Source organism: Pieris napi, chromosome 8 (genome assembly GCF_905475465.1).
Source record: "Pieris napi chromosome 8, ilPieNapi1.2, whole genome shotgun sequence".
Taxonomy (NCBI): domain Eukaryota; kingdom Metazoa; phylum Arthropoda; class Insecta; order Lepidoptera; family Pieridae; genus Pieris; species Pieris napi.
Window position 1 is genome coordinate 12,743,318 of NC_062241.1, and position 17,165 is coordinate 12,760,482.

At 33.2% G+C, this 17,165-nt stretch overlaps 1 protein-coding gene across 2 annotated transcripts in view; it reads right to left on the reverse strand.

Moving 5' to 3' along the window:
• Positions 1-1,135: 1,135 nt before the first annotated feature.
• The window catches only part of LOC125051859 (dopamine D2-like receptor), an 88,587-nt gene continuing 72,557 nt past the window's right edge, over positions 1,136-17,165 (reverse strand). For both annotated transcript variants that reach the window (XM_047652453.1, XM_047652454.1), the window contains exons 5-9: positions 9,199-9,380; positions 8,611-8,706; positions 8,199-8,375; positions 4,236-4,414; positions 1,136-3,712 (exon numbers count right to left, since the gene is read on the reverse strand). In XM_047652453.1, coding sequence (XP_047508409.1) covers positions 3,501-3,712; positions 4,236-4,414; positions 8,199-8,375; positions 8,611-8,706; positions 9,199-9,380 — 846 coding nt within the window. In that variant the 3' untranslated portion in view covers positions 1,136-3,500. The remainder of the gene's footprint in view (positions 3,713-4,235; positions 4,415-8,198; positions 8,376-8,610; positions 8,707-9,198; positions 9,381-17,165) is intronic.

Consider the following 17,165-nt stretch of genomic DNA (forward strand, 5'->3'; position numbering starts at 1 on the left):
CAGAGTCGAAATAAATAAACAGTTTTAATAATTTTTTGTTTAAAGTTTATAGATATGTATTATCATAATTGGTTAAGCAAGAAAATTATTCTTGTTTTTGAATGCACTGCCCACTGGGCAAACGGGCAGGAGGTGCATCTGACGTTAAACATCTTGAAAAGCTAATAAGTAGCATTGGAAATCAAACACTAAGACAAATTCCTTGTTAATTTTACAATGACAATCTTCGAAGTACTTTCGATACAATTTGTTTACCAAACGAATTCGATGTCTCTCTCGCGCAGCGCTGCTTTCCTTCATACATAATTTTTTTTATCGTTACTATTTGCTCTATATTTTACCCATTATCGAGGCTGGAGAAATACTATATCGGCTCGTACACGTATCGTATTTGCCCCTTGGTTAAATAAAGAATAGACAATTAGGAAAATATTATTATATAAGGCTTTTTTAATTTTATTGACGTGATAACGTCTTTAAAATCGTTTTAGTCGGGTGACATGTTCAGAAACTTGTGTCACACCAAAACCTCACGAGCGCGATCGCAGGTATAACGAGAGAGAGACGGACCGATCTCCCGTCTCATCTCGAGCGCTGCCAGTCATTCCGTGAATGTATGAAGAAAAATGTATATCATAGTCGAATAAGTAAACTTGTCATTTTACACCCGATAAATTTCGGTGTGTAAATAAAACGATAGATGTAATTTAAAATTTGAAAAAATTGTTATCTTCATTAATTCCTTACTTCCCAAAAACTTATATCACCAATAAGACGTTATCACGTAAACATCTCGATCGTAAAAAAGGACTTTAATGAGAACATCTTACCACGAAGGGGGCGAGGTAGTTCTTTTAATATTTCAGTAGCCCTGATGTCACTTTCTCAAAATTACGTGGTAAGTAACTCAAAATTGGCGATGAGACTGACGGAGAGTTTATTGCCAGTCCTTCTCGTACGCTTTACGCCCTTTTGACAAATGGCAGTAAATGTAAATTTAAAAAGATAGATTGTTTTGAGATTCATAAGTGTACATTACGAAATAAATCATATTTTATATTTAATTTTGGTATAAGAATAAAATATAATGCCATATTTGTGAAGAATGGGTTTAGTTGTTAAATAAAAGAATAAAAAAGTTCACGTTTCTTTACTCGACACCAAATACACATTTAATTTATTTAAGTATATGTATTATTTACAAAAAGTGTTATTTACAATTTTGTACATTTACTTAACAATTAAGTTTTATTTTATCTTAAAATTAAATAAAAGACAAACTTAAATTTTTTGGTTAAATTCAATAAAGAATACTTTCATGTGTACCAGTTAGTTTTAAATATTCAGGGTTATTGGTAATTCGACCCTATTATTCCCTTAAAGTGTTTTAAGGCATTTTGGTGAAAAATCTCAAAAAATATTGTTGATAACAACATCGTTTTACTTTTCTAGAATTTTTAAATTACGACCGATAATTGTTGTTTTATTACTGATAAATTAAATTTAAATTGATGCTGTTTTAAGAATAAATTTTTGATATTGCGTTTTGCCTTATTTTGAAAAAAGCTTAAAAACGTAACTCAAACGTTCACTTTTGTAATACACATATGGGTTAAAATTATCACAGCACCTCCTAACGGGAATACGTCGTTACCAATAACTCTGTATATAATATATTAAAAACAAATATTAACTGTTTTAGTTTGAATCATGATTGTGTTTACATAGAAATAATTTGTTGATCTTTTACAACATTAATAGAAATCGTATACATTCAATTACAAATCTTATTAAGTCTAATTAATTAAATTGTTTCACAACCGCGGGAAGGAAGTTAAGGCTAACACAGAGCAGATTAAAGTTTATTTAACGTAACGCCGTGGTTATTCAATTGGTTTATTTTATATGTAACATCGCATACACAAATGTTAGCACAACCTTAGATCTCATTAGATCTGCTTGTCTGTGGTAGCCCTACTAAGTATATTAGGTGGTTAAGCGATATCATAATCTCTATTACACAGACAATTACTACAACAGTTTTTACACCAATCAATATTTTTTACATATTTACAGTTTCCAGTATTAAAATAGACACTCATTTTTACAATTTTTTTTGATTTACTGGAGAAGGAAATATGTTTCTTGGTGCCAATACTAATTTAGAATAAACTAGAAGAAGATAAGTTGAGTCAGGAATTTTTTGAAGCTAGCTGTGTAGGCTAGGTGTAGGCTCCTCAAAATCAACTAGATCATTTTTAACCTAAAGCTACAACCTGTGTTTCAACCGGGAAACAATCCTGATACGCCAGGCGTAACTTCCCTTTTTAAAACTTTTGAGCCTCAATATTAGTTAAATTCTATTAAAATAAAATTAAAATATTGGGAAAATTACTATTACAGGTAAATAAGTAGTTAGTAGTTTTTTCCCAAGTTTGAAGTGTTCCCGTGACAAGTATTAAAAGTGTACATAATGTAAAGCTCGAGTCATTAAGTACGTGAAACTATTAATAGGTACGGCAATTACATTCAGCTCCAATACGTAAGAGTCACTATCCCATTCATCTATTTTCACATTTATCACAATAGTAAAATACTCTTCTGTTATAATTTTACGTTTATCGAATTAAATATATTACGTGGGCTGAATAGTTCGTAGGCTGACACATAGATGGCGCTACTAGTATTAAATGGATTGATTTTTAGTTAGTCCTTACGTTCAAGAGACACATGTATAAAGTTCACTGTCGTACTATTAGTTTGTGAGAGTTAGTGGGTAGTATTTTAAGGGAAGGAATGTTTAAAAAAAAATATAAAAAGGAATTTCGTGTGTTACCAAAAAACAATAACGAATTGATGATTCTGAGCAGTGTTTGAAGCTGTCTGAAGAAGTGAATGTGACAATGGATAAAACAGGTCAACATAATTTCACACCGAGTCCAATCGACAGTCAGCCGACTGTTCGTGATGTATCGACTCCAAATCTTGGAAAGACGCCAAAGGCTGGCAAGGTGATAGGATAAATATTTTGGGGTGCGCATGGTATAATCATTTATCGATTATCCAAAAAAGGGAAAATTCATCAACAAGCGTTTGAAGGACATCATCGCAGAGAAACCGCCCCATTTGAAGTAGAAGATAGTTCTGTTACATCAAGACAAGGCACAAGGCAAAATTCCATAAATTGGGCTTCGAATATTGCTTCCGCAACCACCGTATTCTCCAGATTTGGCCCCTAGCGATTTTTCCTGTTTCTCAGATCTCAAGAGAATGCTAGCTGGACAAACATTTTGCGGTGATGAAATGGCCGAAACTGAAGCCTATATTAAGGCTAAAGACAAATCGTACTATAAAAATGGTATCAATTTTTTTTATTACCGCTTTAATCGTTGTGTCGCTCTCGGCATTTATTAAATAATCAAGGAGTTTTTCTATGTTAGCCTACGACGTTATCAGCCCGCTACTTAAATAAAATGAGATTTAATTCTCTACTACATGCTTTAAGAACAATACAGAATTTTCCTAAACGCCTTACGAAATTCTGGATTAAAGATTGTATAAATCACTGGATTGAGGAAGGAATTGATGTATCCAAGCCAAGTTGTTAGGATGAAGGCGGTGACACCCGGTGAGCAGCTCCATCCGAACTTGGTGCAGAGAGCATCCAGAACTGAGCAGGTAAAGAATGGGGCCCAGCAGAAGAGGAATACCCCTGAAAATTGTATACAAAATTATGGCACGGAAAAAAGTAATTAGTGTAAAGATAAATTAAACACACACATTTTGGTGTCTATAAATTAGGTTCTCCAGAAAAATACAAATTTTACTACACACATATTATTTATTAGTATAATAGTATTGTGAGGTAAGCTTCGTGCATTCCAAACTGACAGAATAAAGTATCCGCTTATCGAAGCTTTGTCGGGCGACCATCTATAAACCATGTCGATATCAAGAGTCACGGAGATACTACAACAAAAGAAAAGACTTTGCCTTTCTATATCCGTTATTAAAGCACATATACCTACTTAAATACTATAGACTTTTAGCCATTCGTGCATAATGAGTAGGTACATACATGCTCAATTTATAAGAATATCATGGACGTTATCTCAAACTGAAGATGAAGGAACTGAACGTGTGGAAACATATGCTTATTAATGATATCATTATGACCATTCAACCATGATTGTCGAATAATGTGCATTAATAAAATAATAAAAATTAACACGTACCTAATACAATTGCCAGTGTCTGAGTAGCTTTCTTCTCTTTCTTGGCGAAGGATTTGGCCCTCATTTTTCCAGCCCTGTTCGCTTTGAAGATGGTAAATCTTGCTGCAGACGCTGCACTTCTGAACCTTCGACGCGGAGTTGATATTAACGAGCTGTTGCTTATCCGGCTCAACTTTTTTCTGTAAATTTATTAAAAAAAATATTTGAAATAACTTTAGCAAACTAATCAAACGAGGAGTTCCATTGAGAGATATATCGTTAAATTATTATGACAACACCTCAATTAAACGCGAATTTATTACACTACTGACTGACTTACATATACCTATCATATAGCCTAGTAGCTTCAGCGTGCGACTCTCATACCTGAGGTCGTAGGTTCGATCCCCGGCTGTGCACCTATAGACTTTCTTTCTATGTGCGCATTTAATATTCGCTCTAACGGTGAAGGAAAACATCGTGAGGAAACTGGGTTGCCGTAGACCCAAAAAGTCGACGGCGTGTGTCAGGCATAGGAAGCTAGATTGACAATTGATCATGAAACAGATTCAGAAATCTGAGGCTCAGACCTAAAAAGGTACCACTGATTTTTTATTATTATTCATATCATATACGTACTAGATATTATATATTTGATTTGGTATAGTTATGTCAGATAATGCTTTACCTTTCATTTCTTTTTATTTAATTTCTTCGCTCCAATATTTCGTTTTAAGTTTTCCATACAAATTTTCGTTCGAATCAAGTTGAGGCATTTAATAAGTAATGAATATTCATAAGTAATTGATGAACAAATGACACTTCGTTACAGTAGGATAAGCTTAGGTTTGTAATTTTTTGTGTCTAGTAACTAAAATGCATTACATCAATATTTATTATTAAAACTTTCGTTTTGTGATCGCACAGCACTTTATATAATCATATACACATCTATATACTTACAATTAAATATATATATGAGTTTCGTTTTATGAAAATAAAATACAGTTAACATTAATAATTTGACTTAGGGTCCTTAAAGAAAAGAGCGTACCAATTCTTGAAAGGCCAGCAACGCACTTTTGGCAATGAGTGTCCATGGGCGGCGGTATCAGATGTGCCTCCGTTTGCCTCCTATTACATAAAAAAACTTACAAAAGAAATTAAAGTTAGATATATTACTTTTAACTTCATGATATTTTATAAAACATTTGGTAAGATTATATTACTCGTAAAGCAATTAGTATTGGCAAAAAGTCGACGGCGTGTGTCAGGCATAGGAAGCTAGATTGACAATTGATCATGAAACAGATTCAGAAATCTGAGGCTCAGACCTAAAAAGGTACCACTGATTTTTTATTATTATTCATATCATATACGTACTAGATATTATATATTTGATTTGGTATAGTTATGTCAGATAATGCTTTACCTTTCATTTCTTTTTATTTAATTTCTTCGCTCCAATATTTCGTTTTAAGTTTTCCATACAAATTTTCGTTCGAATCAAGTTGAGGCATTTAATAAGTAATGAATATTCATAAGTAATTGATGAACAAATGACACTTCGTTGTTATGCTAATAATATTGAAATCAGAAATATACATAATGATGAACCGTTTGTTCTCTCACCCGTGAATTATAAGCCAAGGGTTGAAATCGGGCATTTTCATCTACAACTACAAGTTCTTTGGTTGGCTAATTTTAAGTATTTTTTTATACAGATTTTTTTTAGTAGTTTATTGCTCTCTGGATGGATATATTATTTTGACAAATTCAGCAATGATAATTTTGTTTACTGCTTTTCATTACAGTAGGGATAAGCTTAGGTTTGTAATTTTTTGTGTCTAGTAACTAAAATGCATTACATCAATATTTATTATTAAAACTTTCGTTTTGTGATCGCACAGCACTTTATATAATCATATACACATCTATATACTTACAATTAAATATATATATGAGTTTCGTTTTATGAAAATAAAATACAGTTAACATTAATAATTTGACTTAGGGTCCTTAAAGAAAAGAGCGTACCAATTCTTGAAAGGCCAGCAACGCACTTTTGGCAATGAGTGTCCATGGGCGGCGGTATCAGATGTGCCTCCGTTTGCCTCCTATTACATAAAAAAACTTACAAAAGAAATTAAAGTTAGATATATTACTTTTAACTTAATGATATTTTATAAAACATTTGGTAAGATTATATTACTCGTAAAGCAATTAGTATTGGCTACAAGAGCTACTTAATCTGATGGGATGGCGAATAACTCTGATTACCATTTCAAAGCTCAGAAAACATTTTAAAGCACTTATCTCGCTGATTGTACGCCCAATTAGGGGATATTATGTCTGAAGTGGCCAGATGTTGTACATTTTTCATGCTGATGGAACTGACAGTCTTTATACTAAAATAAATTATTTGAGATTTTCGTAATGTTCTAATTAAACCCAAACTAAAAAATATTACCCTGCGCGATTTGTCTTACAGGTTTATGCCACGATATGGCTAAATGAATATTTTATTAAGGAAGAAAGTTAAAATATAACAAATATATCATTTGGAAATATTTTCTAGCGACATCGGCAATCTGCTCTTACAAGTCACTGCTCAGACGTCATACCCTGAAATGTGCTGAGTGCTAACGAAGTTTTACCGGCCTTTAAGGATAATAACAGGTGGGCTGAAAAGTTCGAAGACTGACACATAGATGGCGCTTCTAGTATTAAATAAATTTTTAGTCCTAACTTTCGAGAGAGTGTGTTGTGAGATATAGTATTTTAAGTGATGGAACTTTTGTTTGTTTCAAAACATGGATGAAAAGGAATTTTCTTGTGTTAATAAAGCATTGGTTTTTGACCAAAAACAAACAATATTGTGTGTGATGAAATTGTCATTTGCTTCGTTTGCTAATAAATAGTGTGATGCAACTGCGGGGGCGGGGGCCGGTCGAGCGTGTGATGTGCTAACGTCTCGTTCATTCGCCTGGGGTCACTGACCTTACCACGTTTCCGTAGCTGCAGACTTTTATGAAAATAATATTTTATTAAAAATTGAAAAAAAAAAATTTTTTGCTTTGCTTGCTTTATAAAAAAAAATATGGTTTCAATGTTAGCCTACGAACTTTTCAGGCCACCTAATATACAACTGCTCGAATTTAGCCATTGGAGCTTTCGGGTCGGCCAGTCAGTGGTTAGACTGTTCGAGGATCCTGGTTGGAGGAACAGTACTGCATCCTTCCTCCACGACTTTACATATATGAAGTATGTATTAGGAAAACTCAGCAAAGTTTTACATATACTATTAATGTAAGATTATTTCTTTGGAACTAATATTGTCTAGACTTACATTTTCATAAAGTACTCAACATGAGCCTATATAATGTAATAAATTCGTTTAAAAGAAGATTAATTTGTAAAAGACCTTAAGGCCGATGGCTGGCCATGCGTCATACTCGTGAACGGGTGCTGCTTGTGGTGACTGGTCGTACTTGAATTCGTGTATGCGGTGATGTTAATTATTTCGACTATGTGTTTGCGTGTTGTTCCCACGAGAATGTAAGTGCGTGCTCCTATTTCACCATGCCTCCTGCTGATAGGGGACAAGTCTTTGTTTTTATTTATGTTCTTATTATTAATTACTTAAAATGTCATGTGGAACATGGTGTAATGGTTGCAGCTCCTTACAACCGTTGTGTAAAAAAAAAAAAAAAAAAACATGGCGATTAAAAAGAGTGGCGGAGAGTTTATTGCCAGTTCTTCTCTTCCGTTCTACGCCCTTGATTTGAGAACTGGCAGTAAATGTAAAATTAGAAGCATTAATATTTATATCTTTAATGACGAATCACAAGTGTACATTGTGTTACCTACGTGAATAAATGATTTTTGAATTTTGAATTTTTTGAATTTTGAAGGAGCCACAAAATAAGGAAGAGTGCGCAAATGCTTTTGAAAACTTTTAATGTTAAATAAGTAATATCTTACTTCAACTCAGGTTTCTTAGGTAAATCATTTCTCCTTTCTTCTTTCTTCTCTTCACGGTGGGGTGAAGGAGGGGGTGAATGTTCCTTCTCCAAGTCCATATTGGAGGGAACATAGCCAGAGTCGTTATTTGTGTTGGGATCTATCATTGGTATTGGTGATGCTAGATTGGCCATTATTCTGAAAGAGATGACTTTCATTTTGTATTCGGCTTTAGATTACTTCTATTAATTAGATTAGCTATATTTTATTGATTGTTTTTATAATACATTCAGTATAGTAGACTGCAAGTAAAGAAACGCACAGGTTCTGTGCAATTTATGAAGAAAATAAATAAAAAAACATATAATCTTTGGGTCAAAGGTTAGGTCAAACACAGATTTTATATTAAATGTAAATTATAATTATTACTTACAGGCCAGTCTCTTCGACGACAGCGGCTAGCATGAACCGCGCCGACCTCGTTCTCGCCAACTCTTCTACATATTCACCCATCTCTGTTTTATCGTAGCTATACAAGCATACAATGAAATCAATAATTATATTTTATGCTTTAACATTCGCTCGAACGGTGAAGGAAAACTTCGCGAGGAAACCGGTTTGCCTTAGACCCAGAACGTCGACGGCGTGTGTCAGGCACTGGGGGCTGATCACCTACTTGCCTATTATATTGAAAAATTATCATGAAACAGATTCAGAAATCTGAGGCCCAAACCTAAAGAGGTTGTAACGCCACTGATTTATTTATATTATTATATTTTATGAATACACATAAGTTAGCCTAGTTAGATATATAAATATTTTATTGTTTTAAACTTGTCGGTCGTAAAAAGCAAAAACATTATTTTAAAGAAAATTGTATAGCTGTCAATCAAATCAAATCAAAAAAGCTAATCTCAATCATATCTCATAGATATATTTCAAACCGGAACAAATACCTAGGAGTCAAACACCCGGCTTAAAAGCATAAAACCAAGAGAACGAAAGCAGTGAAAGATCTTACTTATCATCATCATCGTCATTGCTACCGGAGGCTGTATTGGTCGCTCTGTCTTCTGGTATATTAAACCGATGCGCATGCGCAACGTTCTCAATTATGACAGCCGTTGCGCCTGTTGACACGGCCGAACTGACTGTCGAAGTCGTTTTAGCTACGCGTTGCTTCTTTGCGCGCTGTCGTATCGCCTGAAAGTAATAGCAGGTTCAGGTATGCTACTGTCAAATCCATTAATCCTATCTTAATATATATAAATTACGTGTCACGTTGTTTGTCCGCTATGGACTCCTAAACTACCGAACCGATTTCAATCAAATTTGCACACCGTGTGCAGTTTGATCTAACTTAAAAGATAGGATAGCTTACATCTCAATTTATACCCGCAATATTATTTTATTGCCAAATATTTGTTTATTATTTGATAGTCACAATTCTAACAGATGGCGCTGTGTTGAAAGTACCAACGTTTCAACTAAGCTACAATTTAATGGCATTACCACCAAAAAAGCTTGGTGGTCCCCATGACTGGTGTTCTCCTACCGTTTCCCTTGAATAGTTTACTACTATGTAATATAACTAAAACCTTAGCCACAGCAACGCTTGGCCGGTCTGCTAGTTCATTAATATAAGTAACGGTTTTGTACGCCTTTGAGCCGTATGGAAGATGGATATATAATTATACTTCTAATTGTACTTAATACATATATGTTCAGAAGTGCAGCGTCTACAGCAAGATTTACCATGTTTAAAACGAATAGGGCTGGAAAAATGAGGGCCAAATCCTTCGCCAAGAAAGAGAAGAAAGCGATACAGACACTTGCAGACACGTGTTCATTAATGGGCATTATTCGACAATCAATAGTCATATTATGTATTTTCTACTAGCTGACCCGGCTAACTTCGTACCACCAAATAGTCAATCATGTGTTACAGATTAGAGTGAATACAAAATAAATATTAAGTTCATTACTTTTTCAAAATGGTATGATACCAATCGATTTCATGTTTTTTAAAAGTCATTTGTTCATTTGCCACTCGTTGTATCTTGATATATTTTCTTTAGTTTACACGAAATAAATTTCTCAACGCACGCAAAAATATTTGACAAACAATATATATTGTCAATCCTTTTATTATTGACATTTTTTAAATCTAAAACACACCAGTTTACCAATACTGTGGAATTGTGGATATCTCTTGCCAATTCGAAACCTTTATTGAAATACGTTCTTTAATATTTTGTGGGGAGAGTTTTCTGTATCGACGAAATGAACATTAAATGTTTGACAGTTGACAATATTGACAGAGATGAACATTTTGTATTTTTTTCTTTTATTCTGCTAATAGAATTTTAAGCGGAGAGGAGCGTTTCAAAGCATATTTTTTCCGTCTCTCTTTGATCAACTACGTAACCAGTATTCAACTTAAATAATTACTACCAAATATAGGTTAACTAGAAATTCATTATCACCGGCGGTTCATACGCAAATGTTTATGAAGCAAGTTCAGCACATCGTCGATATTTCTCTAAAGCTATTAAGTAAACCCCAACAGACGCCTGAATTTCACAGATATAGGAATTTAGATAGAATGTTGTCTTTTTAGTAAATTAGAGTCAACGTAAATATGGCAACGTTGTGAATAAACGTCATTATAACGATATATCAATCACTTCTTAAAATAATTACGAACGATATAATTTAGCTATGATCAAACATTCTAATTACTAATTAATGCTATTTGCAATTTTGGCCTAATGGCTTCAGAGTGCGACTCTCATCCCTGAGGTGGTAGATTCGATCCGCGGCTGTGCACCAATGGACTTTCTATGTGCACAATTAACATTCGGTCGAACGGTGAAGGAAAGCATCGCGAGGAAAAAAAATGATCATGAAACAGATACAGAAGTCTGATCCTAAAAGGTTGTGCCACTGATTGTTTTGATTTTTTATTGTGGATTTATATCATGAAGGCATGGTAAAATTCAAGAAATTTTTTTGCGTCTTACTTTCTAACACTACATCAATACATCAGGCACTAATATATGTGCCTGATGTATGTTCGAGCTTTCTTTTAGATCCAAATACACCCAACTATGTTCAAATTTCCATTAAATATTTAATGTTACTTATTTTACATTAAGTATTCCATTTACTTCTTCCTAAGGGCTTTCTTTCCTAATAGTTTTCCGCATTATTAAAATATAAGTCCATCTACTATCACCGTTTTAATTTCATCTGCCTTTTTCATCACAATTTGACAGAAATCGAAAAAGTAGGTTTCTTATAAGACGGATTTAGGTTTTGTGAATTAAGGGTGTAGTTTTTATATGTTTATTACAAATAATTCGTTATGAAATTTATATAATTGTAATTCTAAGAAGAAGATCGGGAAGACTTGTGACTTTATTTAGCAGTAAGAATTTTTTTTCTTCATAATATTAATTGTTAATTGTCGTTAGTTATGTTTTCTGTTTCTTATATTTTGTTTATCAATGTAATCTTGATCACAGATTAGTTGTTAAAAATAACAACTAATCTCGCGTAGCCGAACATTAATTGTTACGAGCTAGATAGAAAACGCCGTAGATCTCTTAAAGGGTTTATTTTTAAATAAATCAACTAGGAATTTAATTACACTAAAACACAAATTACGTGCTGAAATACACTAATTACGACACTAATTTCTTCAATTACACTCACTTCACACAGTACTTTATCACTTGTCTTCACTATTCGCACTATATCTCATCAAGGTTAGTCTCTTGGAATCGCACTCGAAACTGAATTAACTGGTCGCGTTTCGGCTCGTTTATATATCCCAGAGAATAATCTTGAACTATGTTCAAGAACTTTCTAGGCAGGATTGGTACTGAGTAGCGGTTGTACTATCCTTATCTGACAATTCTACGTACGTACTCTTTATCTCTTTCACACATTGCTCCGTCCTCGTCTCACACCTAGAAAGTTCACTCTAGAATATTCCTTCACCAAAGGGATATAACCAATCCTGAAACTATCTAACCTGAAAACTGTACCACTAAAATACACGTGCTCTGAAACAGTCTGAAAAATGTTTCAGTCTAATGAAAACGAGGGTATCTTTATGCAAATAACATTATTCTAATATGTAATATACCCTCTCCTGAAATGGCAGGCACGTTTCAGCTTGCTGAAAACGTCTCTAAATTGTGGAAAAATCGGTAATTATTTCAGTCGACCCATATCACAAGAACTTTATGTTCCTTTGATTTCAAAAGCAAAATTATATAACAAGCAAACATGTTAAAGAATAATGATGTTCAATGTTGCAAGAGTAATTTCGTCGGTATCTAGGCAAATGTAGGCATATAAATGGTTATATTTTCTTGCCTTATTTCGTTAGACGATAAAGGCTTATCGAACTTATTAGTTATTTAGGTCAAGTGGGACGTTAACAAGACTGAATATTTACTGAATTTGCGTTTCTTATTTCTGAATATAAAGATATTGCAGACCTTAATCATAATTTAAAAAGGACATTTAGACATATTACGTATTGGAACAAGTATCATCGCTTTAATAAATCTTCATCGTATAGTACGCCATGTTTTCTTGTATCTTTTAAGTATGGTTTAGAACTTATAACTTTTTTAAAACATACACATATTATACGCATTTTCCGTAAACTTGCGGTGCCTGCATTACTGTTCTCTAAATTATTATTTAGTTTCTGTGCTCCAAATATTAAAAGTAAATTTTCTTATTGTTGCTGTCAATTAATCATTTTCAGTAAAAAATATATAGCTAATAAAAATAACCAAATAAATCGAGCCCCTTTTAAACTTCTACTTAATGATCTTGAATTCTGTAATCTTATAATGAGTTAAGGAGAAATACATAAGACATACATAAAACCTTGACACCGGAATAGATAATTGGTCAGATACGGGCAGTCTATTTAGAAATATTTTTTATAATATATATATATACTTCCATAACCCGAAACTAATAAGGGTAGCGAATCCAAAACGCATTGAATTAAGTCGATCAACTAAAAAGGTTTAAAAATCAAAACATATAATAAAAAAAACATTTAAACAGAATAGTTTTCGCCGGTTAAACATTTAAGGTAAGAAAGAGTTCCAATAATGCTGACAAAAAGGCGCAAGCGTTTTAGGAATACAAATCGAACCATTACAAAGGGTGCTTGCTACTAACTGACATGATATTTCACTTGTTTAACGGTACATTTGAAGTAATACTATTCGAAGGGTACAGTAATGTAGGTACTTATAAAAAATTCTGGCAAATACTAAAAAGTTGTTGGATTTTGACAGTCGTCAGTATTTGGATATACTCAGCGGTAAGCCCCGATCCTGATTCTTAGCCACAGTTTTAATTTTTAATGTTATATAATAAACTTATGTATAATATATATACACTTTAATCAAAATATTAACTATAATATAAACAAACTAAAAAAAAAATATTTTGTACTTCAAAATTTTTGTTTATAGTTTTTTCCGCTAACCTTGCGAACCCTACGAGATTTATCAAAATAATATACTAAGTATTGTACACATTGAAAAGGTCTACAGAAAACTCCGCGATGGTATACGATGGTGGTACAATAACATTTTTTACGACAAATAATGGCTTATTTTCGAAGCGAGTTTAACCAATACAGCATTAATCCTTATCCAATTAATTACCTTAAATACATTGTTGATTTAATATAGATGTATATGGCCCTTTACAGCATATGATTTTAATGAATATTTTCGAAGATAACACAAATTTAAAAATTGCGGGACGCAACGCGTCGGAGGCCGCGGACCGCGGTTCTCCCTTTACTCTGTAGCACTTTGAATTTAGTATCAGCATTGGATCCGTGCGAAGCCGGGGCGGGTCGCTAGTAAGTTATAAAAATGAAAATACTGTTTTTTTAAATTTATGGATATGTTTTATTCATCATCGTCATATCATTCTTTTGCCTTTGTTTGCAAAATACTCAATAAAAGATATTACCACAAACACTGCCTGCTAAAAACAGTTTAACACTAGTTAGTTGAAGTTTAATCTAGCCAACCAACTATACTTAAAAAGCCAACCTAGCTATTGTAATATTTTATATTCCTCCTATATAATCGAAAGTAGGTCACATGCCGAAAGAAAATGCACACGACAGGCACAAATCATGCGTTACCTTACTCAAAGGAATTATTTATACATTCAATATTGAGTGGCAATAATATTTGTTTATCCGTGATTTACGATGTTTTCAAAAGCGCTTTTTGTACCTTTATAACATTGTTGACTAAGTGAAACTTCTTTCATATAATATAATAGTAACATTTTGTTTACGCATGTTTTGTACGCCGATACCAAGATTCTTAGACAAGCCTTACTGATAGTGATATTATAAGTGTTATCGATTTAAGTCTTGATTTAAGTATAGATTAAATAAGTCACTCAGGTGAAAATGCAAGCCAAAAGATACTGCCCTTTGTTTCCTTGAATCATCGTGTCCCAGCGGAGTGCACGTCTCTAGATATTTAATTGTTTTTATCCGCCATTAGAGATATGAGAGTTCTTTAAAATTGCAGTACTTGTTAATACACTCACATTAATCAAAAGTCAAAAATCACATTAAAATTATTACTAAATTCAGCCCGTTTTTGTTTTCTCGTGTTTCTCTCGTGCTCTGCTTGTCACGCGTTTGATTATGTTTTGTTCACACCTTTACATACTTCTATATGTTATATATGTTAAATATGCATAATAACAGTGGGTAAACCTATAGGTTAAGAGGAATGTGCGTAAGAACCCACAGTATCGATGTTTATTTTAATGCGCATTCAATAATCATAGTCATAATTTGTTAAAGTAGGTAATCTTGACACCCTTTCGAATATATACTTTTTTGTAATGACGATATTATATTATATTGACAATATATATTTATTGTCCGTTCTCAAATTAACAGCGTAGAACGGACGTAAAATACTGGATGTACTCCTTTCCTTTTAATCGTCAAGTATTCTGTTTTACAATGTGTTTGAAACCATAACACCTTGCTCCACTTGACGTGGAATTAATTATGATTCAATTAACAAAAAAAATATATAAACATTAATGCAAGGCCACCCCTGAAGCTTTGTAGCGCCACGGGATATAGCTAGTGTAATATTCCATTATACATTATAGTAGTACAAATATTCGCAAATTTCAGGCAACGAAATGCAACGAAAATTACGAACATTTCCTAGAATTAGGTTTGTTTCAAACGGATCCAAACCGCATGTTGTCAAACGATCGTGGTGTGTCATCGGCAGGTATAACGATATGCATTCACAATTCATTTAGGTAATAGCTTTGGGCATTTCAAATTAAATTTCGTTATAATTCAAATTCAGTGTTAAAATGTTAGTGGTAAATCAATGTCTGCTCTAAGCTAACTCCAATTTAGTTCAATTTATTCGATTGTAATGTTTAAATTAAATCCGCGGGTGTTAGGGATTAAATTTTTTCTTAGTGTATAACAAAAAGGGAATGTAAAGACATAAAATAAGAATTGGCCTTATTTCTTATTTCTGTCTAATCATTGACTGCTTCATTATGTGATAAGTAGATAAAAGCTATATTCTCGAATATCGCATTAAGAGTATTTCACCCACATATATAAATAGTTCCTTATATTCGGGGTTCAAGACGGGATAGTTGTTTCGGGTTTGTAGGAATATAAAGCATCTACTTGAACATCTAAGCTACGAAACTTAAAAAGCCAGAAACGTTACATAAAATATTCCAACTTCCAAAAGCTCAGTCTTATTACACTATTACCTAAGATAATTCAAATTGTGATTATATTGTGATAAAGAGAAGAATTAAACAATAGGGTATTTAACTAAACGAAGAGAGGTATTATTTTTTTTATTCAAAAATCATTTATTCACGTAGGTAACACAATGTACACTTGTGATTCGTCATTAAAGAAATAAATATTAATGCTTCTAATTTTACATTTACTGCCAGTTCTCAAATCAAGGGCGTAGAACGGAAGAGAAGAACTGGCAATAAACTCTCCGCCACTCTTTTTAATCGCCATTTTTTAAGTAATTAATAATATTAACATAAATAAAAACAAAGACTTGTCCCCTATCAGCAGGAGGCATGGTGAAATAGGAGCACGCACTTACATTCTCGTGGGAACAACACGCAAACACATAGTCGAAATAATTAACATCACCGCATACACGAATTCAAGTACGACCAGTCACCACAAGTAGCACCCGTTCACGAGTATGACGCATGGCCAGCCATCGGCCCCCTCGCCATATTTTAGGGAAAGAGACAACCCGACGCATGGACGCCGCCACAAGCAATGACATTTAAGCGAGCATGACGATCCTTGAAATGTGGACTTGGCTACATAAGAAAATAATAATAATACTGAAATAATTGGATACCACATGGATCACGGTTTGTTCCCACTTTACATTAAAACAGTCGTGGATGTTGACGATCGCCCCAGAGTCTGGAAAAGCAGCCGAGAGATTCAGTCGTGTTACCTATAATATATACTGGAGCAACTCATATCCAAGCACTAGGATCGTTTAAATATTCATTTATATTATAATAAGCCTTAGCAAGCAGTTTTACTTTAATGTACGATTTAAATTTATTTATTGACAACGCTTGTATCTCACTAGGGATTTTGTTGAAAAAACGTATACAATTGCCTTGGAAAGAATTACTCGTTTTATGCAGCCTTCTGGTTGGTGCGCTAATTTTGTCTTTATTACGAGTACTATAATTATGGAAGCTACTATTCTTTTTAAAGATATCTATATTTTTCCGCACATACAAAATATTCTCATAAATGTATTGACTTGCCAGAGTCAAAATATGTAATTCCTTAAATTTGCTTCGGACCGAAGATATTATATTAAGATAATTAGATTAAATAATTCCGTTTACAAAGGTATATCC